This window comes from Hyaena hyaena, unplaced genomic scaffold (genome assembly GCF_003009895.1).
Source record: "Hyaena hyaena isolate Hyena2069 unplaced genomic scaffold, ASM300989v1 scaffold_32, whole genome shotgun sequence".
NCBI lineage: Eukaryota > Metazoa > Chordata > Mammalia > Carnivora > Hyaenidae > Hyaena > Hyaena hyaena.
This window is the reverse complement of record NW_024080663.1, coordinates 184,662-208,045: the sequence shown is the minus strand read 5'-3', so window position 1 is coordinate 208,045 and position 23,384 is coordinate 184,662. Positions and strand designations below refer to the sequence as shown.

General features: G+C 39.7%; 1 protein-coding gene across 2 annotated transcripts in view; it reads left to right on the top strand.

The window, feature by feature from the left end:
• CDC14A (cell division cycle 14A) overlaps positions 1-20,575 on the top strand; it is a 168,066-nt gene extending 147,491 nt beyond the window's left edge. For both annotated transcript variants that reach the window (XR_005527732.1, XM_039228456.1), the window contains exon 16: positions 18,336-20,575. Coding sequence is in view for 1 of the 2 variants with exons in the window: in XM_039228456.1 (XP_039084387.1) it covers positions 18,336-18,365 (30 nt within the window). In the remaining variant the exon portion in view is untranslated. The remainder of the gene's footprint in view (positions 1-18,335) is intronic.
• The last annotated feature ends 2,809 nt before the right edge of the window (positions 20,576-23,384 follow it).

The window sequence follows — 23,384 nt, the reverse complement described above, 5'->3', positions numbered from 1 at the left end:
ATGACCTGATGCAAAATCAAGAGTCGGACATCTAACCGACCGACCTACCCGGGCACCCCAACATTTCCTTTTCTTTAGTTTACTTAATTGTAAGAATACAGTATGTAATACATATAATTTATTAATTGACTGTTTATGTTATTGCTAAGGCTTCTGGTGAACAGTAGGCTATTAGTAGTTAAGTTTGGGGGGGAATTACAAGTTCTGTGCAGGTTTTGACTGTAAGGGGGCTGGCACCCCTAATCCAAGCATTGCTTAAGGGTCAACTGCATAATTTTCCAGATATTATTTTATTCTCAGTGTTTTTCAACAGTATTTTAAGTTCCTATATAGTTCCAGCCCAGTGCACCCTTTAATCTAAATCTGATACCACAATATTATGGGTATAGGTGTATCAGTAAAACTTAAATCTTAGTAACTAGGGGGTTAGATGGAAAATGATAGGTATTTCCCTTTTCATAACAAGATTTGGAAGTTGCGTGCTTCCCAGCAGGAATTGAGGTGTGAGTGTTTTCATATACTGATGAAAACATATACTGACCCATATACTGGGTCAGCCTCATTGTTAGACTAGAGTACAGATCTCTTCATTTTCAGAAAAAGTGGTACACATGTAGATATGGAGATAGTTATATAACTATCTTGCTGATTTCATGGCTAAAGATTTAGTGTAATCTACACTTGCAGCTGAATTCCAGAAGCATTGGGAGCGTGGCAAGAATAACATTCTACTTTTTCTGGGTTTCAGTTCTCCTCTTGGCTAGCTGAAGTATGGAGATAGTCTTTGGATGATTGGTGATCACCCTTCCCTCCCATATTTGTATCACTTAGCTTTTGGTTTCATTCCATATTTTGCTGTTTGTCTTCACCTTTCCTCCTTCTCCTCATCCCTCTCCTGGCCTGAATAGAGTGATTCCCCAATAATTAAATTTAAAGTAATAGTCTGTGTGGGCAGCTGCTGTCATTCCCCTCTTCTCCCTCTTAAATTTGTCATCTCATTGTAAAGAGAAGCATTTATAAATAGAATTGCTAGCATGACAACATTTTCCTCCCTCTCACCCTCCCGGGAAGTAAGAAGTAGCAGGTCTCTTAGAGCTGACTTCCCTCCTTTATCTTCGCCTAGAAAACCTCTGTGGGAAGGGAGGCTCCAGGTCCTACCCCTGCTGGCTTGCTGGTAGAAAGTCTAAATTAAGTTGGAAATTCCCATTTTATGTGGAATAAAGCAAGAGGTTGTGAGTTGTTTTCCTTTATTAGTCTGGTACAGCTTTTCTAACTGTGGGTTTCTTGTCTAAATAAGATGGCCCTTCTTTCCAGTGCTTCCTAAGTTGTGAGGCATATGACCCTTGAAGAACAAGAAATACATCTCTCAACAGAAATATTTTTAAGTCCTTGGGTCTGTCTGTATGGCAGTATCCTCCCAGAACCTTTAAGAAAGACCCAGAGACTCCTGGGGGATGAGGGTGACGGGTGTTTAGAGGGAGTCTAATATTTTAGAAGCTGCAATTAGCATCTCTTTTGAAAGCTGCAATTGCTCTCACTTTATGCAGCAGTTCAGCCCCCAGAAAAATGTAAAAATGATTTCCTTGTTCTGTCATTAAGTGCTTTCACACAGAAAACAAGAACAAATGTTAAGGAATTCTTAGGGTTGTGACAGAACGCTGAGAAATAGTCAAAAAAATTTTTTTTAATTTATTTGGCCTCTTCTGTTGGTCTTGAAGTTTCTACTGCCCAGTAGAAACTGCACAAGGTTTCGTTTTTATTAACCCACTGATTGTAAAAAAAAAAAAAAAATCAGTTTTCGCTCCCTGACATTCAAAGGAGTTTTCAAATGCTTAAGAAATGAGGGACGTGTGATTATGGCGTGGGTGGGGTGGAAGTATTTTATTAAATTGAAATTACTTGAGGTATCTGTCTTGAATATTTGCTCTGTTTTATTTTTAAGAGACTTACCACTGACTTGCTATTCATCTCCACTGTCCTTACCTGACCCCTGAAGTCTGGGTGAGGTCATGGTGCTCTCCCCATAAGCGCTTCTCTACCCTGCCTCAGTCTAAATCAATCCTCTTCTCACTCTGCATTTACATCATCTGTTCACTTATCTGTATCCTCCACTAGACTGTAAGCTCTGTGAGGGCAGGGATGGTACCTCTGGTTTCCATGTCCTAGTTGTATGCTCGGTGCCTGGCATACTGTAGACACTCATTAGGTATTTCTCGAATGGATATATGAATGGCTAGATGTTTAAATGAGTTGGTATGTTAAGAGTTACTGCCTCCAGAGGGTTTGAGAGATTAAATATTTCGCCCTAGATTGTACCACAGATATATAAGCATAATTTGCACATAGGTCAGTTTGACTCCAAAAAGCATATTATTTTGATTATATTATGTCATATATGTATTGCAGTAGGTGTTTAAAATACAGGGACATTGGGGCGCCTGGGTGGCTTAGTCGGTTAAGCGTCCGACTTTCGCTTAGGTCATGATCTCGCGGTTCGTGGGTTCGGGCCCCGCGTCAGGCTCTGTGCTGACTGCCAGCTCAGAGCCTGGAGCCTGTTTCAGTCTGTGACTCCCTCTCTCTCTGACCCTCCCCTGCTCACGCTGTCTCTCTCTCTCCTAGAAATAAATAAAACATTAAAAAAAAAAATTTAAAATACAGGGACATCTAGGGGTGCCTGGGTGGCCTAGTTGGTTGAGCGTCCACCTCTTGGTTTCAGGTCACTCAGGTCGTGATCTCACAATTTGTGGGTTTGAGCCCCACGTCGGGCTCTGCACTGACAGAGTCTGCTTGGTAATCTCTCTCTCCCCCTCTCTCTCTCTCTGCCCCTTCCCCACTAGCTCTCTCTCTCTAAATAAATAAATAAATAAACTTAAAGAATAAATAAAATACAGGGATATCTAAAGGTTATCTCATTTTTCCCAGGAACGGTCAAAGAAAGATGTGCAGAAGACATAACATTTTAGCTGGGCTTCGGAGGATGAATAAGAGCCTGCTGGGAATCTAGTTACGAAAATAGGAAGAAGAGAAATGGCCATTGCAGGCAATAGGAACCATATGAACATAAGCACAACCTCAGTACTGTAAGCAAACTCTTAGGTTCTAAAGACAGACAGTCCTGGGTTCAAGTTTTACCTCTGCTACTTCCTTGTGGTGAATACTTTGGCAAGTTATTTAACCTCTCCGAGCCTCAGTAAAATGGGAATAATAATAATCGAGGGCAGACTAGGTTTTATGCACCCTGAAGCTTATATGATTTGGTAGGACCTATGTAAGGTAAAGAATACAAAATATTAATTTTTGTAAATTGTATACTACATAGGGCTATGTACTTTGAAAGGAATTTGTGTGACTGTGGAGCCTTGAAGCTTACGTGGTATGAACAGATCTTTGTAATAGGGTGGTTGTGGTGACTGAGATCACCCCTATGGAGTAGTTTACACAGTTGCTAATAGATGGCGCTCAATAATTATTAGCTAATGTTGTTTTAAGAGCAGTGAGTATTCCAGTGTCACTAAAGCCAAAGGAGGTTACTTGTAGATAAGGCTGGAAAGTTAAGGGAAAGCCCACTGGGAAGTGCACTGTGAGCTATTAGAATCTTGTAAGCAACGTGACTTGATCAGATCTGATCAAGATAGATCTATACCAATAGTTCTTGGTATAGTTTCCCTGAAGCGAGGGAAACTAGTTTGAGCCCTATCTGCTGTCCCCAGTCCCTACCTCAGTAGCTGTCCTTCGGTAAATGCTATGCTCGTTCAATAATTATTCTGTACTTTAATATATACAATAGTATTGATGCTATTAAATAATCATGTGACCAACAGACCCACCATATATTTATTATTAATTTTTTAAAAATATTTTTATTTATTTATTTATTTATTTCTAGGAGAGAGAGAGAGACAGCGTGAGCAGGGGAGGGTCAGAGAGAGAGGGAGATACAGACTCTGAAATAGGCTCCAGGCTCTGAGCTGGCAGTCAGCACAGAGCCCGACGCGGGGCTCGAACCCACGAACCGCGAGATCATGACCTAAGCGAAAGTCGGACGCTTAACCGACTAAGCCACCCAGGCGCCCCTATTATTAAATTATGTGTTTATTTTTATAAATGGAAGCTTAACTACTCAAAGGAAAATTATGGTCCTTAGTAAACATATTTTTTACAGTAGTCAAACTGTTTGAAGAGTTATAAAATAATGTGCTTTATTATTAAAAATATCTGTCTATCTGTCTATCTATCTATCATCTATCTATCGTGTGTGTGTGTGTGTGTGTGTGTGTGAGAGAGAGAGAGAGAGAGAGACAGAGAGAGAGAGACAGAGAGAGAGAGACAGAGAGAGAGAGACAGAGAGAGGGAGTCCAGTTGGTTACGAAGAATTTTTTGTCACTCTAGCATTACAGGTCACATTAATTTTGCTGTAGGTAGTAGCCTTTCAGAATAAGCTTTTATTGTATTGATCTGTAGGGTATATAACTATAAATAAGAAAGCTGCTCTATAATAAGGTTCTTCTGAAAACTGCTTTGGGCATAATCTATTAAAACCTTTTTTGTAATTTGATTATTATTCCTAAGCAGTAACTTATATAAAGCTTCATTGCTCCCTCTTACCTCTTGATCTTCAGACATTTCCAGAGCTATCCTCATGGTAGTGATGCCATCCATTGTCTCCTGGAATTTTCTTATTTTTCTCTTCTGCTGTTTTCTCATCTTTTTTGTTTTCGTTGTGTTAGCCTCATTGAGGATGTTCCTAACTCCGTCTCTTAATTAATTTGTACTTTAAGTAGGGGCACAAGCTCTTTCTGTAAAGGGCCTGTTTTGGCTTTGTGTCCCAATTCTGACTCGATGCATAAACAAATGGTATGGTTATGATTCAGTGAAACTTTATTTACAAAAACAGGTGGTGGGCTGGATGTGGCCACTGGGCTGTAGTTTGCCAACCACACTTTAAAGCACTGCCAGGTAAGAGATACTCATCTCATCATTTTACTCACCTGGTCAGAAGTGACCAAGATCCTCAAATGCTAGAACATTAATCCTAAACTCCTTTCCTGATCTTTCAGGCCCTCTGTCCTCGGTTCCCTTTATAGTATCTTTGTACTTAATTTCTCTTGCTTGTTCTGGAATGTGGGCTCCCTTGTCCTCAAGAAATTGAACCTGCCCAATGTTTTCCTTTTTACCTCTGTTCCTATCCTTGAGGCACACTTAGTACTTTATCAAAATATACTGTTGCTATTACATGCCTGAGTGTCTGTATGTGTTTTCATATTGTCCGTATCTGTGAGACTTGTCTCCAACTTTTAAACCTTCTTTGGGGGTCTACATACCAAGTTTCCTCAAGTTCTTTTATATTTTATGGTTTCTAACATAGTACTAGACACAGAAAGGAACTGAAAATATTCCTTTAGTTTACAGTTGGAAGGGAAATGAAATGATGAGATATTGTGTGTATATGTGCTGTTGTACCGTGGCCTTCTCCTCATGCTGCTCCCTGTGTGAGGGGGCACGGCCATGTTTGGTTAGACTCAGCTGCTTATCTGCTCTTTGGTTACGAAGACACTGTGGATGAATTCTCCACCTCAAATGTATTTATTTTTTTGGTAATCATATGGCAACTTTATTTTGTCTCCGATATTATTTTTGTCCCTTTACATTTATTTGTTGGTAGTAGTTCTTTTTTAATTGAAATATAGTTGACACACATTACATTAGCTTCACATGTACAACAGAGTCATTTAGCATCTTTATACATTATGCTGTGTCCACCACCAATGTAGTTCCCATCTGTCACCATACAAGGCTTTTACAATGGCCTTGAATATATTCCCTATGCTATACTTCTCATCCCCCTGACTTACTCTTTCTAGAAATGGAAACCCGCATCTCCCACTCCCCTTCACCCATTTTGTGCGTCCCTCACCTCCGTCACTCTGGCAATCCCCAGTTTGTTCTCTGTTTCCTCTACCTCAAATTTGACCAGTGTCAGAACAACCTTGGTAGCCACCGAATAGGTTAAGTTCTTCTGAGTTCTGGCATTAGTCGGGATATGTTTTATGTTTTATTTGTTTGTTTAAGGAATTACTGATTCTTAAAGTAGGATTTACAATAAGATCAAAATGTTAGATCCAGCTTGGTAAAATACACAGTTTGGTGAAAATTGCAGTGACTGGCATGTCCATTAAAGCCTGCTTTATTTTTACTTTGGAAATATAATGTCACAAATAATAATGTTTGTGACAGTGATGAACTGCTTGTTGGTTTAAACATCCATTCCCAATAAAACGCTTCTACTTTCCAGTGGGATGTTAACAGCTTATCTTGATTTAAATTTGATGTCTTTTCCCTCTGTTCTCTATTTCAAACACTATCATACTGTCCTGATTTTAAATATAATATTGAATCACAAAGATTAATTAAAGATTAAATATTACATTTATTTTTTAAAAATTTTAAGCTTATGTGTTTATTTTGAGGGAGGGAGAAAAAGAGAGAGTATATATGTGTGTGTGTGTGTGTGTGAATGGAGAAGGGTCAGAGAGAGGGAGAGAGAGAATCCTAAGCAGGCTCCCCGCTGTCAGCAGAACCCAACGTGAGGCTTGATGTCACGAACCATGAGATCATGACCTGAGCCGAGATCAAGAGTCAGATGCTTAACTGATTGAGTCACTCAGGTGCCCCAAAGATTAAATATTATGTTTGATACTAAGGATTAGTACTAGCTTTCTAACCTTGTGTATTTAAATTGTTATGGTTTCCCCCTTTGTTGTGGCAGTATCTTAAATTTGATGGAATTTAAGCATTACCTTAAATTTTTTAGCTAAGGGATGTTAATAATATCAAGAACATGAGCTCAATCATTTTTTTTTTAATTTTTAAAAATGTTTTATTTATTTTTGAGAGAGAGAGTGTGTGTGAGTGGGGGAGGAACAGAAAGAGGGAGACACAGAATTGGAAGCAGGCTCAAGGCTCTGAGCTGTCAGCATGAAGCCTGAGGCTGGGCTTGAACCCATGAACCGCAAGATCATAATCTGAGCTGAAGTTGGCCACTTAACCAACTGAGCCACCCACGCACCCAAGCATGTGAGGTCAATCTTTGAACCACATATTTGGCATTTATTCAGCATTGGTATTTTCTTTCTTTCCCTTCCCTTCCCTTCCCTTCCCTTCCCTTCCCTTCCCTTCCCTCCCCTCCCCTCCCCTCCCCTCCCCTCCCCTCCCCCTTTCTAAGTGGACTTGGGAATGTTACTTGCCAAAGCATCAAATTGTTTTGAGAATAACATGGTTCAGATGATACCTTTGAATTGGTGTATAAGCTCTTAGGTACACACAGTGTCTGCAGATAGAGCGAAGGGTAAGTTCAGTTTCCAGTGTTCAGGGGTGGTTTACATTAATTTCCTGTACAAAGTCTGTCAGCTGTGTTTGACTCTCCATTTGAAAGGACTCTTTCAAATACAGAACTTGCTTTAATCTCAAGTACATCACAGTTTTAATTGCCTTGGTTATTCAACTTAATTTGACACCTTCTTTTTTGTATAATACCAAATAGTGCTAAGTCAGTAGAAAAGAGTCTTTTTCTAATCTTGCTTTACTTATTTATTTAGCCAGGAGCAAAAGAGAGTGCTTTTTATATATGTGCAAAGACTTGCTCAATTAAAAAAATTATCTAATATTTATATAAGTGTCTACCATGAGTGCAGTTTTGTTTTAGTGGAGGAAGGTAAGATAAAGATGGATAAGCCATTGTCTTCCACTCGACCCAAAGCTCCATGAAGGCGTCTCCTGGCTTAATTGGCCATCTGCTTTCATTTTTCTGGTCCCTTCGATCTGTCTTTGCAGTGCTACTAGAATCTGCTTAAAATACTATTTTCCTAATGTCATCCTTTGCTTAAAAAGCTTCTGTGGTTGCAGAACAAAACCAATTATTATGAGATTTTTCTCTTTTTCCTTGAAGTTCTACAGTTTCACCATAACATACCTAGAAACGGTCTCAGTATAGTTTATCCTTTTGGGCCTCAATGTATGCTTTCAGCCTCAGGGTTGATGACTTTTTCAATGATGAGAAATTCTCAGCCATTATCTTTTTGGATTTTATCTGCCTTTCCCCTACTTTTTCTTTCATAATACCCTGTAGACTTATGTTGGAGCCCTTCAATCTGTCCTCAGTTTTTCTTTCCTTCTGTTTTATATTTTTATTTATTAAAAAAATTTATGTCTTTTATTTATTTATTTATTTATTTTTGTTTTGAGAGACAGAGACAGAGAATACATAGGAGAGGGGCAGAGAGAGAGGGAGACACAGAATCTGAAGCAGGCTTCATGCTCTGAGCTGTCAGCACAGAGCCTGATGTGGGGCTCAAACCCACAGACTGTGAAATCATGACCTGAGCCAAAGTCAGACGCTTAACTGACTGAGCCACCCAGGCGCCCCTGTTGCTCTGGCTGTGTTCTAATTGAATTCCTCCTGCTGTTTTCTAATCCACCAATTCTCTTTTATTTATTTATTTTTTTAAATTTTTTACTGCTTATTTATTTTTGAGAGAGAGAGACAGAGCACAGGAGGGACAGAGAGAGAGAGAGAGGGAGACGTAGAATCCAAAGCAGGATCCAAGCTGTGAGCTGTCAGCACAGAGCCTGACGTGGGGCTGGAACTCCTGAACTGAGAGATCGTGACCTGCGCCACCCAGGTGCCCCTCACTAATTCTCTTTTAACTGCGCCCATTCTGGAATGTATCCCCAACCTATTAACCTTTTGATTTCAATGGCTGTGTCTTTTATTTCCAGCATTTATTGTTCATTCTTTATGATAGCCATCTGATTTTATGTGGACCTGCCTACTTTTGTTTCATAGTTTCTTGTCCGTTTTATGGGCATTCTTCATTTTTTCACCTTAAGGATCTCAGATGACAGGTTGTCATCTGGCTTTGATATCTGCATTTCAGCCTGTGAGAATTCATCTCCTGGCTGAAAGCTTTGTTAGTTCTCTTGGTGTTCTTCTTCTTGTGTATTTTATTTTTATTGATCTATTTTTAATGTTTCTTTATTTATTTTGAGAGGGGAAAGGGGCAGAGAGAGAGGACGAGAGAATCCCAAGCAGGCTCTGCGCTGTCAGTGCAAAGCCCGACATGGGGCTTGAACTCACGGACTGTAGGATCATGACCTCAGCTGAAAACAAGGGTTGGATGCTCAATTGACTGAGCCACCCAGGCACCCCTCCTCATGTGTTTTAGAATTTTCATTTGTAGGTTCACACTGGATGGGAGTTTTTGTTTCTCCCTCCTCTCTCTCTGTTTTCCCCTCCTCATCCACTGGCTTTCTTCTTGGTTCCACTTGACCCCCAGGTCTGCCGTCTAGAAACAGACTTTCATGACCCAGGCTCTATTCCCCTGGTGAGCTCAGCAGGCTGGCTTCTCAGGCAGGGATGCAACTCTGCATAAACCCTGGCCCCCGGGCAGTGGTGGCAGCTCCTCTTAAGTCCCTCTCACAGGTGGGAGATCCCAGTCCCAGTTTCAGGCCAGGGGCTGTTGGCCTGTGTACCCTCAAGAACACTTGGCCATTGCTGCTGGCTTCCGGCTATGTAGCCAGTGGCCTACCACCATGATTTGGTGTGTTTGTGGGCTTCAAGAAGCTGATCATATTTTTGCATCCCGCTGTGCCTTTTCTCCCACACATTTATCCTCACGTGGCTGGGTGAGGGTGAGAAAGCTCCCTGGGCTCCACAGGAATGCTGATCCCATCCATGGAGACCCCACTCTTCTGACCTAACTGCCTCCCAAAGGCATCATATTGAGGGTTAGGATTTCAGCACATGAATTTGGGGGGTGGGGAACACAAACATTAAGACCAAGTAAAAGTCTCTATTTGAAAGTGAGCAAAATAAGGTTGACCTATTCCAGCCTAATTCCCCTTATTCACCCCTTACGTACAAATGCTTTCTTTCTGGTCACTCTTATATCTTTACAGTTAAGATCCACCAGATGCTGTTTTATACTTTCTTCTCCTTTGAAAACTACACCCGGTGACATGCTGCTGTTTTTTTCTTCCTCACCGCCATTCACTCACCTTCATTCCTTGAAGACTTTGGCTTTACTCTAGCTATTGGGCTACTGCCAACATTCTCCACGACGGTAACATTTTTCTAATATCATCGTTGTCATCAATGACTCATTGAGTACCTCCAATGTGCTGGCCATCATCGTAGGTGCTTATATACATTATCTTATTTATTTAGTTCATAGTTTACAGATGAGGAGGTCTATATTCAGGGAGGCAGTGTCTACTGTACTTTAAGCTTCCTGAACTCCAGTGATCTTTATTTTTATTCACTTGGAAATCCATTTTGTTGACCTTTTTTATTGCGTAGGGCATTGCTTCTGATATCTTGAATCCTGTAAGGCTCCTCTCAGACATTTACCCCACCTACTAACCCTTCCCCTAGACCTCTCTGTGGTCCCTGCCTGCTTCCCCACCTTCTGTGGCCCACATAGTCATTGCTGCTTTCTCTTTCCAACGTTCTCTATTGTACTTGGATCTTCTTTCCATAGCCACTTCATCACCAGCCTCCAAAATAAGGTCAATTCCACTTTGTTGTATCTGTTTCTACTCTCTCTCTTCTAAGCACTATTGGAGAAAATCCCATAAGCCGCCAGTTGACTCCCTTTAAAATTTTTTTAATGTTTTTTATTTATTTCTGAGAGAGAGAGAGACAGCATGATCAGGGGAGGGTCAGAGAGAGGGAGACACAGAATCTGAAACAGGCTCCAGGCCCTGAGCTAGCTGTCCGCACAGAGCCCAACGCGAGGCTTGAACCCACAAACCATGAGATCATGACCTGAGCCGAAGTTGGACACAACTGACTGAGCCACCCAGGCACCCCCAGTTGACTCCATTTTAAATAAATTTTCTAATTTACCTGGCCCTTTAGCGCTCATAAGTAGTTTAGTTATCCCATTTTGGCTCCTTTAATGTTCCCCACACCGGCTGTTCTAAAACTTCTTAGCATTTGTCAACGCAGCCACCCCAGCCTCCAGGGCCTGTTAACCTTGCCTTGAGTCTCACCGAGAACCTAGAACTATCAGGAGGGATTTCCCCTAACTGTCCTCTTCTCTGCCTCAAAGCGTACCTGCACCTGACTTGTCCTTCTTTTTCCTTTCCTTTTAGATTAAAGAAATCTTTACTGTTTTCCAGGGGCAGCTCCACACCCCTATACTGTTGTTTCCACACTGTTCTAGGCCGCTTCCCATTCATGGCCTTCCTCCCTTATGTCTTTAGTCCTTACTGCTCCATTTGCCTTCTCCTCACCTGCAAACAGGTACACCCGGGTTGGTCAGAGCAGTCTTGCCAATCACTTCCCTCAGTCCTGTCACCTCCCAGTGTCTCCTTTATGGCCACACATGGGGCCAGAGAAGCATCCCCCCATTCTGGTGAGAGCCTCTCCCCCAAGCTGCCCCTGACTTCTTTTAGGCCAGATCAGATGATCTCCTCCTTAGTTTTTCTGTAGCATTTGACAATATCAGCCGCCCTTTTTGCCTGTTATTTTTTGTCTCCTTTGAGTTTAGAATGCTATTTTCCCATTGCTCATCCTCCCTCCCCCTTAAATTGTTAACCTGTCTGTCTTCCTCTGCCAGCCCTTTTATCATTTTTCTCACAGCTCTGACCTTGGGCCACTTCTCTCTGTCGGGGTAATCGTCTCCTGGCCATTGGATCTACGTGTCTAACTTCCTATGGGCGTTAACCTGGGAGAGAGTACACGCGACTTCAGTTGCCTGCTCCTCCTTTTGTTTCCTGGCTTAGTAACTGTCATCCACACTAGAAATTTGGAATTCTCTCTGACACTACGGCTGCCTTTCACTCTGTACACCCAGCTACTCAGTACTATCAGCTGTCCCTAGGAGCTGTCCCTGTTTTGTTCCGTTCTCAATAGTGTTGCCCTGATTGAGGTTTCGTGGACTATTGAAATAGCCTTTTAAATTTTCTTCCTGCCTTAAAGTATCTCCTGCCTTTAATCTTTTCTATCTTTTCTCTATACTGCGGCCAGTGTTAGATTTCTAAGACCATTCCTGTGTTCTGAATTGTTCATTGTCTCTGCTGTGCCTGTGGGGTCCAGTCTGGATCCCTGGGCTTGTCATTGGGGCCCTTCCCTGGCAGCCCATGTGCCTCCCCTCCCCATCTCCCCAGCAGCTCCCCCCTCCCATAGCCACCAGCACTCCAAGAGCACCACATCCTCGCACCCAAACCCTAACCCATGTGGTTCACTCTGCTTTTCCTCGTCTCTGCTTGCTTTTATAATTCCTGGCCAGGCTCCCCTGTTATCTCTTTGATGAAGCATTTGTGACCTATCCTTCTCGTCTCTCGTGGGTCTTTATTCACACACACACACACACACACACACACACACACACACTCTACCTTCGAGTTGCGTTTGTATTCTAGGCAGCTGTATGTGATTCTCTCTCCCCTCTGCTGGCTTTTAAGCTTCTTGGAGGCATCTTTGTTTTCTCAGGTGCCAAAGTATAGTGAGTACCTAATAAATATTTATTGAATTAAAAAATATAATATATCTAGACATATGAATGTGAAGCAAAGAGCTAAGCTGCTTAGCAGCCCATTATCACCGTCAGCTCAGGAAGGACTAATAAAGAAAACAGATTTTCACTTTCCTTTTAATATACAATCATCTGAGAGTTTCTTTTTTCTTTTTTAGAGAAATGTGGCTTTACTAAAATAAGAGAAAATACATTTTAACTGAGCTTGCATCAATATAATTTTGGTGTTCATATGAACTGGAAACGCTCACAGAATGGTTGGCTGAGTCAAGTAAGGTGTCAACAACCATCTGTCATCTAACAAATGAGCTTTCTGTGATTGTTGAAAAGCACACATTAAGTTCACTCAGAGAAAAAGAATCTATTAAAAGTTAGGTAGGAAGGTGAAAGAATATTGTATATAGCATTTTAATTACATGAAATTGGCTCAGTAAATCTTGGGGTCCCTGAAATGTTTAGAGAACATTATAGAAAAGTGTTACATCTCCTTCAAAGTGGATTTTATAAAAAAAAACCTTAGCCAATAAAGCCTTTTCCAGTTATGTTTTTCTACCTGTGTTATTGGAGAAGTATTATTATGTCAGCAAAGGCCAAAATATTCCATCTTGTGAAAGCATATTTGTGGAAATGGTATCAATGCACACATTTTGTGTGTTGTTAATGTACAAGCCATATAAAAACTGGAAACTATTGCAAAGCCATAAAAGACCCCAGAGTATAGAGGCAATTATAGATAAACTTATTTTTCCTCAGTGTTTATTTTTTTCCCAGTGGTTCATTAAAATTCAACACCGGAGTTATATTTAAAATAAGATACCATATTGCCAAACGTGTTTTTTTCTTTTAATTCTCTATCTCATGAAAACAAACCACTTTTTAAGGTGCCTTTTGCTTCTGTAGTTAGAACTCAAACCAACGATAGCTAAGTAGACACTTTCTCTTCCTTAAGGGACTTGGAAGATGGGGAGATACAGGAGAAAGTCAGTAGGGCAAAAGCACATGGCGATCGAGAGTCAGGATTTTGACTGAGTATGAAACTAACTTTCCAGGTCATAGGGTCTGTTGGTCTGACTTATGTGAACGTAGAGATGCCATTTCATTTGTTTGCTGGCAAAGACCTTAATTTTTCATTATTCTTTACAATTTGCTGTTTTTGATAGTCAACATATAGTTGTATTTAGTAACCATCTTACAGTATTTATACTGTAATTATTAGACATTTTTCTACCATGATTAGGTAACTGGGCTGTTTAAAAAAGAAACACCTCCAGAATAGCTAAATTTTTAAAGTCACTACCTACATCTGCCAAAACAGATTAGTAGCAAATTTCCAGAACAGAACAAATTGTCTTGATCTCCTTACCTAACACTTTGTTTTATGTCAAATCTAACTGCTTTCAGGGAATAAGACTTCTTGATGGAAGCTTATATTTTGACATAAAAATTTTGGGGGCTGCAAGTGTAAGGTAATTTTATCCTTATTTTGCAGGCTGAATATTGCTGTATTATTACTTTTATGGGATTCACACTATAAAAACACCTTGTATTCATGATAAACTTGATCTGGTCTTAACTCACTATAACCCTGTTTAACTTACTGGCACAGGAACTTGAATGTTCTGTTTGAGAAATTAAAATCTCTTGGTTATATAAATAAGTGCTACCTTGTAAAATAATATTTATACTTCAAGTATTGCTTCTTTCATAACTATATCCATTGTCATTCCTGCATTTATTTTTTTTATTTCAGATACATTAGGTATTCATTCTTATGGTAGTGATAAACATTGGCCAAGCAGAATTAAACTTTAATCAGAATACTGAAGCATGAGTATTTTTATAAAGAAAATTTATTTTTAGAATATTCCTGAAAATTACTTTGGATTCAGTCCTATGAGGATTTTTCATTTTAAAATGTACATACCTCCTTTACAGTATAGTAAATATTGCTTTCTGCTTTTTGTAATTTAATATTTCTTTGGTCAGGATCATATCCTGCTTCAAGTTATTTTTTGTTTGTTTATTTATTTGGAAAAAGAGAGAGATTGAGAGAGCTTGCGAGTTGGGGAGGGTTAGAGAGGGGGGGAGAGAATCCCAACTGGGTTCCATGCTGAGACGTGGGGCTCCATTTCATGAAACATGAGGCTCAACCTACTGAGCCACCCAGGTACCCTTGCGTCAGGTTATTTTTGTGTTCAGGTGAGAATGTCCGACTGGTTATGCAGTGATCAGAGGACAAAGGCTAGAGGTGTATATTGAGGTGTTGTACTATGGTGCCTAAGCATTTGGGTTTTAAGCCAGACTTCGAGAATTAAAATTTGAGTGCCACCACTTCTTGTTGCGTGCCCTTGGGCAAAGTCCTTGACCACTCTGTGCCTCAATCTTCTTATCTGTAAAATGAGTTGCCTAGAGAATTTAAAGAGTTCACACATACAAAATGTTAAGAACTGTGCCTGGTATATAGGAAGTACTCAGTAAGGATCTGTCACAGAATAATTGACCTCTTCAGTAATATATCTAGTTTATTAAGAATTCCAGATAATTGTACTTTAATTTATTTCCTGAGTAATACAGTCAATAGCAGTAATGATAGTGGTTATGGGGTACAAAATACATTTGCATCTTTGCTATAAAAAATAGCAATGCTAGTAACTGGTTATTGTTTTTTCTAGGATATTTATTAGTAACTTTAGGAAACAGGTAACAACTGAGCCAGAGACCCTCAGTACAATGCCATCATGGAAGCCTGTGAATCTAAATGTTACTGCCATCCCACATAATTGCTTCCCCAGTGAAAAAGCCTTGAAATATTAGTTACATTTTTTTTCCGAGTGAATATGTCTTGTAGACTTTACCGATCCTCTTTCTTCTTCCCTAACTCCACTTCCATGAAGGTTTTTGTTTTATATTGAAAATGAAAGGAAGTTAATGTGTTACAAAATGCTGATGTCAGAATAATTTGCTAAGCCTTTTTACTGATCTATTATTTCCTTTCACTTTCTTTACACCATATAAAGAAACCGTGGAAGAACTCTGGTACCTTATTTTTGGCCCCCAGTGCCAAGCGTACACTACTGATGTTTGATAATTGTTCGTTGAATGAATTACCCAGCATGACAGAAGGTCCATTCTTCAGCCCACTCCTGTCTTTATTTGTTTACAGAGGACTCAGAACCAATTAGGCAACATTAGGCAAGCACATTGGGTGGGTGGCAGCGGAAGCAGGAGGGACTGTGCTGAACTGTATCTGTAGGTTGGATGAAACAGCAGCCAGAGTTATGACCGCTGCCACGTGTAAAGAAAAGCTTTGCCAGAAGGTGAATGTGAATATATACTTCCTAGGAATGATAGAAATCCCTAAAGTTATTCTAGACTGTTTCTGTTTTCCAGTTCAGTGGGCATCATGATTCCATGAAATAAGCAAAGATATGTACATACACATATTTGCCTCCTCCATATTGATGCACATATGAAATACTTTATCCTGAAGGAAAGTTATTTTAACAAGTCACTTGCCTAGTATCTGTTCATGTGCTATATAGCTGTCTGTTGAGACTTGATCGAACTTTAGGGCTGCTTGCAGAACAGCTTTGTTCTAAATTTACAGCAATCTGAGGAGCTATAGACATACCATTAGTGGTAACATAAATAACTTTTCTAACTGGAACAAAAGCAAAATTTAAATATTCCTACTAAGGCTTTGGCCATTGTATAGCATGCAGGCTTGCAGCTGGGGAGGACCACCTGGCTCTGCCCTCCCTCTCTGCCTACTTTCCAGACTTCAGAAGAAACTGCAAAAAACAGCTAGAAAAATAATAGTCCACTTAAAAGGATTTTTTAAATGTTTATTCACTTTTGAGAGAGAGAGAGAGAAGGAAGGAGGGGCAGAGAGAGAAGGAGACACAGAATCTGAAGCAGGCCCCAGGCTCTGAGCTGTCAGCACAGAGCTGAACAAGGGGTTTGAACTCAGGAGCTCTGAGATCATGACCTGAGCTGAAGTCAGACGCTTAACCGACTGGGCCACCCAGGCTCCCCAATAATAGTCCACTTTTAAGTTCTAATTGTTAGGATGGCAAATGATGCTCTACAGGTTAATTGTATGTAAGCTTCAAGACGTTGGAACAGTTTATGCTGAAGCCTTGGCATAAACCGCATCCTGTAGTGAGAAAGTCAACTTGCCAACCTTTTCCATTCCTCCTAGCGGCTCTGATCATTTAACCTCTTCCTTGAAGCTTACAGCCTTGGGACCCTCTCCCTTCCCCAAGCATTCCCTTCCTAGTCCTTGCTTGATCCTCCGCTTGTGTACAGTGTTACTTCACACTCTGCATGTTATTGAACATTGACCCCTTTGTCTCTTCCTGTTTGTATGATAGTGTGTGGGCTTTCGCCCTTGAGGACGGGCTGGTGACTTTTTGACTCACAGTATTAATAGATGCTTACTTAGTAAATGGCTGTTGGTAGGGTATAAAATTCACTGGGATTTTGAAGCTGAACAAAGATTGAATCCTTTTGTAGATTTTTTTCGCATAACAGATTCTTTTTACTGACACCACTACCATCCACAAAATGGGCCAGTCTCAGAATTGATAAGACCTATTAATAACATGCTACAAATCAATTTGAAAAATAATTATTGGGGGAGTAGAAAAGGGACATTTGGTAGCAGATCAAGGAAAGTTTGTTGTTTTAAGGTATTTGAAGAATTTTGCAAAAGAATATGTTCATGTTCAACTGATTTGTGTTCCTTCTAACTGCTGCTTGCTGCTCAAAAATAAGTATTTGGCAGTTTTTTTCCTACGTATCTTTATCTTTTCCTGGATAATTTCTATTATCAATGCATTCTGATTACATATCCCAACCATGTTCCTTTTATACGTGATTAATATGATGGGGGAGGAATTTGTGCTGTTTGCTTTTATCTGAAAGATGCCTGCTATTTATCATGTTATAACTGCAAGATTCTTCTGCACAGGGCTTTTGGGTCTCAAGCTTAGATTTCAAAAGAAGTAGTGCTTTGTGACCCCCTACATGGAAAGGATTTGTAAGCTATTTACTAAATTCAAGCATTCTTAAGGAATTTATTTAGATGGCTGCTAATTCTACTGCATTAGAAGCCTTAACATTTGATATGTATTGGATTAAAGTATATGTACTCTTAAAGAGTATTCTGATAAACTTCAATTTACTTACCAATATCGTTTAATTTTTAAAAAAATTTTTCTTTTTAAATGTTTTTTTAAAAAATTATTTCTGAGAGAGATGGAGACAGTGTGAGCTGGGGAGGGTCAGAGAGAGAGGGAGACACAGAATCCGAAGACAGGCTCCAGGCTCTGAGCTGACTGTCAGCACAGAGCCCGACGCGGGGCTCAAACCCACAAACCGCGAGATCATGACCTGAGCCGAAGTCGGACACTTAACCAACTGAGCCACCCAGAGTCCCTATCATTTAATATTTTTGAGTAAAACTCATTATCGCACAAAAGCCTAGAAGTGAGTTTAGTGCTACCTACCAATTTGCACATAATACTTCGTTTTTAACTGCTATTAATAAATCGTAAGCCTTTTAAAATACAAAGTTTTCTTGCAATCACTTCACATAATTGCATATCTTATTCTTAGCAGGTGCTTTGTTGTTTTTTTTCCCCCCAGCCTTTTCTATTTTTTTCTTAGTTTATTTCACTTGTCTTTTATATAATAGACCCAAACTGCCTTGTGTCAAAGGGAAAAGCTGCACGATGTGTGCCACGAGTCTTGTATGCCATGGCCTTTAACCTCAGTTTATGTCTCTCCCCTGCACAGTCCCTTCAGTCTGAATATGTTCCTTACTAAGGCCTTGCCGCGCCAACGAAGGCTGTTCCACTTTTAGCCACAGTGTCTTCATCTGGACGAGCAATGTAGAGAGAAAGCCACTGCTGTTGGAGGGATATTTCTGCCTTCTTCCCTTAAATTAAGGAGAGCACTCACATAAGACCTTCAAGAGACTTGAAACCAGGAAAGTCTGGTTAATGACTACTGTAAATGCACTGAAACTCTGTTTATGGAGATGTCAATGCTTTTTAAGACTGTTTTAATGTTGAACTTGGTATTTTGAAAGGTTATTTTTAATGTATTTCGGTAATACGTTTATTACTACATTTACATGTACAGTGTTACATTATGTATGTATTGTGAACTTTAAAAGACTATTTTGATAAATTTATAAATCTATGAAATTATGTAAAAACTAGACTCTATTTTGACTTAGATTTTCTTGTCGTTTGCTACCAAAAATTTGTATTTTGGATTTGTTTAGTATGGTTTTGCCTACGATGAAGAAATAATTCCTCCTTGTTGAGAAAAAGCAAGGGAGAAAGTTTTTAGAAAGTGATTTTTTATGTTCCCACTATGAATAGGGCAGATCAGTACATTCTTTTGGGAAGTCAGTCTAATAGAATGAGTTTATGCAAGTTTATCTCTGGCAAGAGGATAATCATCTGATATGGCTTGTTTAGACCATTTCTTTTCCCTTTGTTCTTGTTGCTGAGCCTTTAGTTTCGCATCCTTGAGGGGCTTTCACAAAACTTAACATCCAGCTGAAGATCAGAATTCACTGAATGTTTCTCCCAAAAACACAGTTTTTCCTCTATGACTCAATATTCCAAAAGCTTTTATTCCTTTCCTCCTCTCGAAAGGGTTCTTACCCCAGTTAGAATATTTTGCTTTTGGTACGAGGTCGTTGTTTCTAGCCACACGTGGTCTGGCACCAGTTTTAAATCAATGAAGAGAAAAAAACTGAAAAAGATGCTGCTGCTAACTAGCTCTCTGTATTAAGGAGATAGGTTTGTAACAGACCACAGCACCTAATGCACAAGCCAGCGTATCAGAAACCGAACGTGGAAATGAAGGGACCCCAACACAGCCCTTTTACGTGAGCATAATCTGGCATCGGCTCAGAAGCCTGTCTGTGGGCTTCATTTCTGTAGGGAGCTGAGGAGCCTTAGATTCTGATGGTCTTCCATGCTGCTTAGGAATGGACCACTCAGACAGTTAAGTGGATCCAAATGAAGGGCTTTACTCTCAACCACTGAGTTATTTATAAAATATTTATTAGGAGGGGGTACCTTGAATCTATTACACATGCTTCGGCAACATCTCGTTCATGTTTTACATGTTAAAAGGGATTTGAATGAATGTTTGGCTCAGGTTCATTATCTAAGCTTCAGTCACTGCAGTACCAAATAATTGCACTAAGTGGATGAAAAAAGTGAATTGTATGTTTTTAGGAGTCAAAAATTAAGTGGAATTAAGTTGTATACCTTTTCTAAAACTGAAAGAGTAAAATATTTTATTATGAGTTATTGTAAAAAAAAAAAAGACTGGTTAGTTGTACAGGAAGATTATAGTATTTAAAAAAAATCAGTGAGAAGTAATTCAGATTACGTTTGAAAGGTGGGAGAAAGGGAACCATATTGGCAGTTTTAGGTCCTGTGAACACTAATTTGTGTGCAGCTATTGAAATGATTGTAAAATTGACTACTATAAAATTTCCATAATTATGTTGTATATTAGTCCTATGTATCGACATGTGTATGTCTTAGAGTTATTTGTACACATGTCCATACACAGACAAACCAAGAAGTGTATGTATATAATATAGAAAATATATAGCAAAGTAATTCTACTCCGAAAATAAAAAATTGTTGACATGTATTTTGTTATGAATAGTTTACCTTCCAAAAGATAATTTGTTCTATTTTAAAGTGTAGAAAAATGCGCTGTGCTAATAAATAATAAAAGTTTTATGCAGTTTATGTTTCCCCTGACTTTTATCATTTGGATTTTGAGTTATCAGTGTACTGAAGTCTCTCTATAATTTTATATTTGGTTCAATCTGATTGGTGCCTTTCAAGTTTCTCAAGATCTCCATTCTGGATTTTTAGTGTATCTCTTATTGACTCCCCAGGTTGTGGCCATTTTTTGAAATCTATGACAATGAGCACAAAGAAATCTTACATGTTGCCTTTCACAAAAGTCAGACAATGTCAGGCTCCTGCTGTCTTTCTCTCTCTATAATTTTCCTTTCTGTTAATAAAATGCTGATTGTGATCAGAGTTTTGGGTCCTGCTCGGTCATTTACAGACTATTGTATGATACACTGGTGATCGGTGTCTTTGGAGAAAGAATGGCCATTTTTCTTAAAGGAGAAACCACAGAAATAAATCAGAGGGAAGAAACCTCACCTCTTGGGTCTATGCCTTGAAGAGCCAGCTTGAGAGGAAGAAGCTACACTACTTATTAAAGATATTTTATGTATTAAAACGAGATCTCCTCGGGTCGTGAAATTTCTAAGATTTTGCCCTTTTTTGTCTTCCAATTTTTTTTTTCAGAACACATAAGAAAGGGTGTGGGTGGGAAGGTAGTTTCACTTCTTGAGTTGAGAATCTGCCAGCTAGTAGTTCTCACAGCACCGCAGGAGACACTTGGGGTACTGAGGCTGTCATGGGTCCCCATCTTAGGGCGGAGAGTTCTTATGAATTTATGAAGGGCAGAAAATCTTTTTCTGCAGATTTAGTTCTTATGAAAAACATAGACAGAGCAATCAGTTAACCAGTTCCAACAAATTTCTCACCTAGCCATCATTGACTTTACATGGTTTTATTGTCCCTAGATGTTGAATGATTTATAAACCTCCGAACACAGCTGGAGAGGCGACCCTATATCTAATCAACTGGGGGGCACTGAACAGCTGGAACATGGTTTACCAACGATAAGCCACAGAAATGTATTTTCAAAATGGTTCCCATTTGTGTGCTTTCCCTTGTGATATTTGCTAAACCATCAATGTGCTAAAAGTTTCCGCTTTAAACCAATTGTTGGTATATAAGCTGAGCAGTACTCTGTGGTGTTTCGTGTTCCGTATAAGTCTGCACTCTCCCGAAGTGGCCTCGTAAGGCAGAGTTAATGGTGCTTGCAAAAGCCCTGCCGTCCCCTCTATGACACCCAGCAAAGCAAGAATTTGGTCACAGTCTGTTTCCTTCGAAGATTAATTAGGGAATTTCCAATTACAGCAAGATATACTTTACAGCATAAGATAAAATGCCTTTATTTACACAAAGCTTTCATAGTTGTGGCACCCATGGCTTAGAAAGGAAAGTAGAAAATAGTTGTATTAAGTTATTTTGAGCTGGATTGAAATGTTAATATATTCCCACCCCGTTCCTTTTCTATGGATTGAATTATGATAATCATATCAAGGAGAAAAATAGCTTTTCTAGCGAATTTTAAGCTTTTTTGGGGAGTTCAAGCAGAAACTTACGTTGAAAGACTACTTTTTTTTTTTATTTTTATTTTATTTCTAGGAGAGAGAGAGAGAGACAGTGTGAGCAGGGGAGGGTCAGAGAGAGAGGGAGTCACAGACTGAAACAGGCTCCAGGCTCTGAGCTGGCAGTCAGCACAGAGCCCGACGCGGGGCTGGAACCCACGAACCGCGAGATCATGACCTAAGCGAAAGTAGGACGCTTAACCGACTAAGCCACCCAGGTGCCCCGAAAGACTACTTTTAATGCAACATACAGTTACTTTGAAACTGGTTTCAAATGGACAAACATAAGCTAAGTGACCTCTTCACTCACCATACCTTGCTTTAGCCTGTGTACCACCCAACTAGAGATGATTCACATCACCACTGGCTATTTCTCCTTTGGTTCCAATCAAGTTGGCCAAAGTGATTTTGAGAGGTTGGACTACAAGTGAGAAATAGCTCAAGGTAGAAACTGTAGAAATGATTCCAGCTGCAAATGTTTACACATTTACATTAAACTTCAGATTCAGGGGTAATGCTCTGTCAGATGTATTTTGTTTACTTCTGTTAAGGCTCTCTTCCAAAAGGATTTAAGCTGGCTTCAAAGAATGGACCAGATGTACCAAAGAGGAGTAAAAAGGGGCTTTGGACACCAAATTTTGAGACAAGTGATGCTGGAGCTGGAAGCTGAGATGAATAACCCTCTCAAATGTCATAGGGTATTGATCTTCTCTTCCTGGGTTGGGCAAATTTATACTAAATGCTCACCTTCCTTCAGCTCCAGGACACCTTATTGGTATTTACTTTACTCAAAAATTTAAGAGCAGCACAATACGTGCTTATTAACAATAAGCCCAAGCTGTATAAGAGATCTCTAGGACTCACTCATCTTGTAACACTGAAACTGTACCCTTTGGCTAATTTGCTAAGAGGGTAGATCTTAATGTTAAATGCTTTTACTACAAAATAATAATAATGACAATGATTATAAGAGGAAGGGAAGAAACTTTTGGAGCTGATCGGGAAGACTGTGGTAGTAGTTTCACGGATGTGTACTTACCTCCAACCCCATCATATTGTATACGTTAAACATCCACAGCTTTTTGGATGTCAGTCTTGCCACAATAAAGTGGTTTAAAAATGTTTTAAAAATATTTTTTTAATGTTTTATGTATTTCTGAGAGAGAGAGACAGACAGCGTGAGCAGGGGAGGGTCAGAGAAAGAAGGAGACACAGAATCTGAAGCAGGCTCCAGGCTCTGAGCTGGCTGTCAGCACAGAGCCCGACGCGGGGCTCGAATCCACGAACCGTGAGATCGCGACCTGAGCCGAAGTCGGACACTCAACGAACTGAGCCACCGAGGTGCCCCTAAAAATGTTTTTAAAGAAGAGAGAATCTCCAAGCAAGATTGTCAATCTTGACATCCAGATCTCCAAAAATGATTGCCAGGTACATAAAATAGAAAGTTCAAAAGACAAATTGAAATCAGAGATCAAAATAGTATCATGATAGTCTATATAAGTATCTTCCTATCATCTATCTGGTGTACAACTGGCCTTTACTGAGAG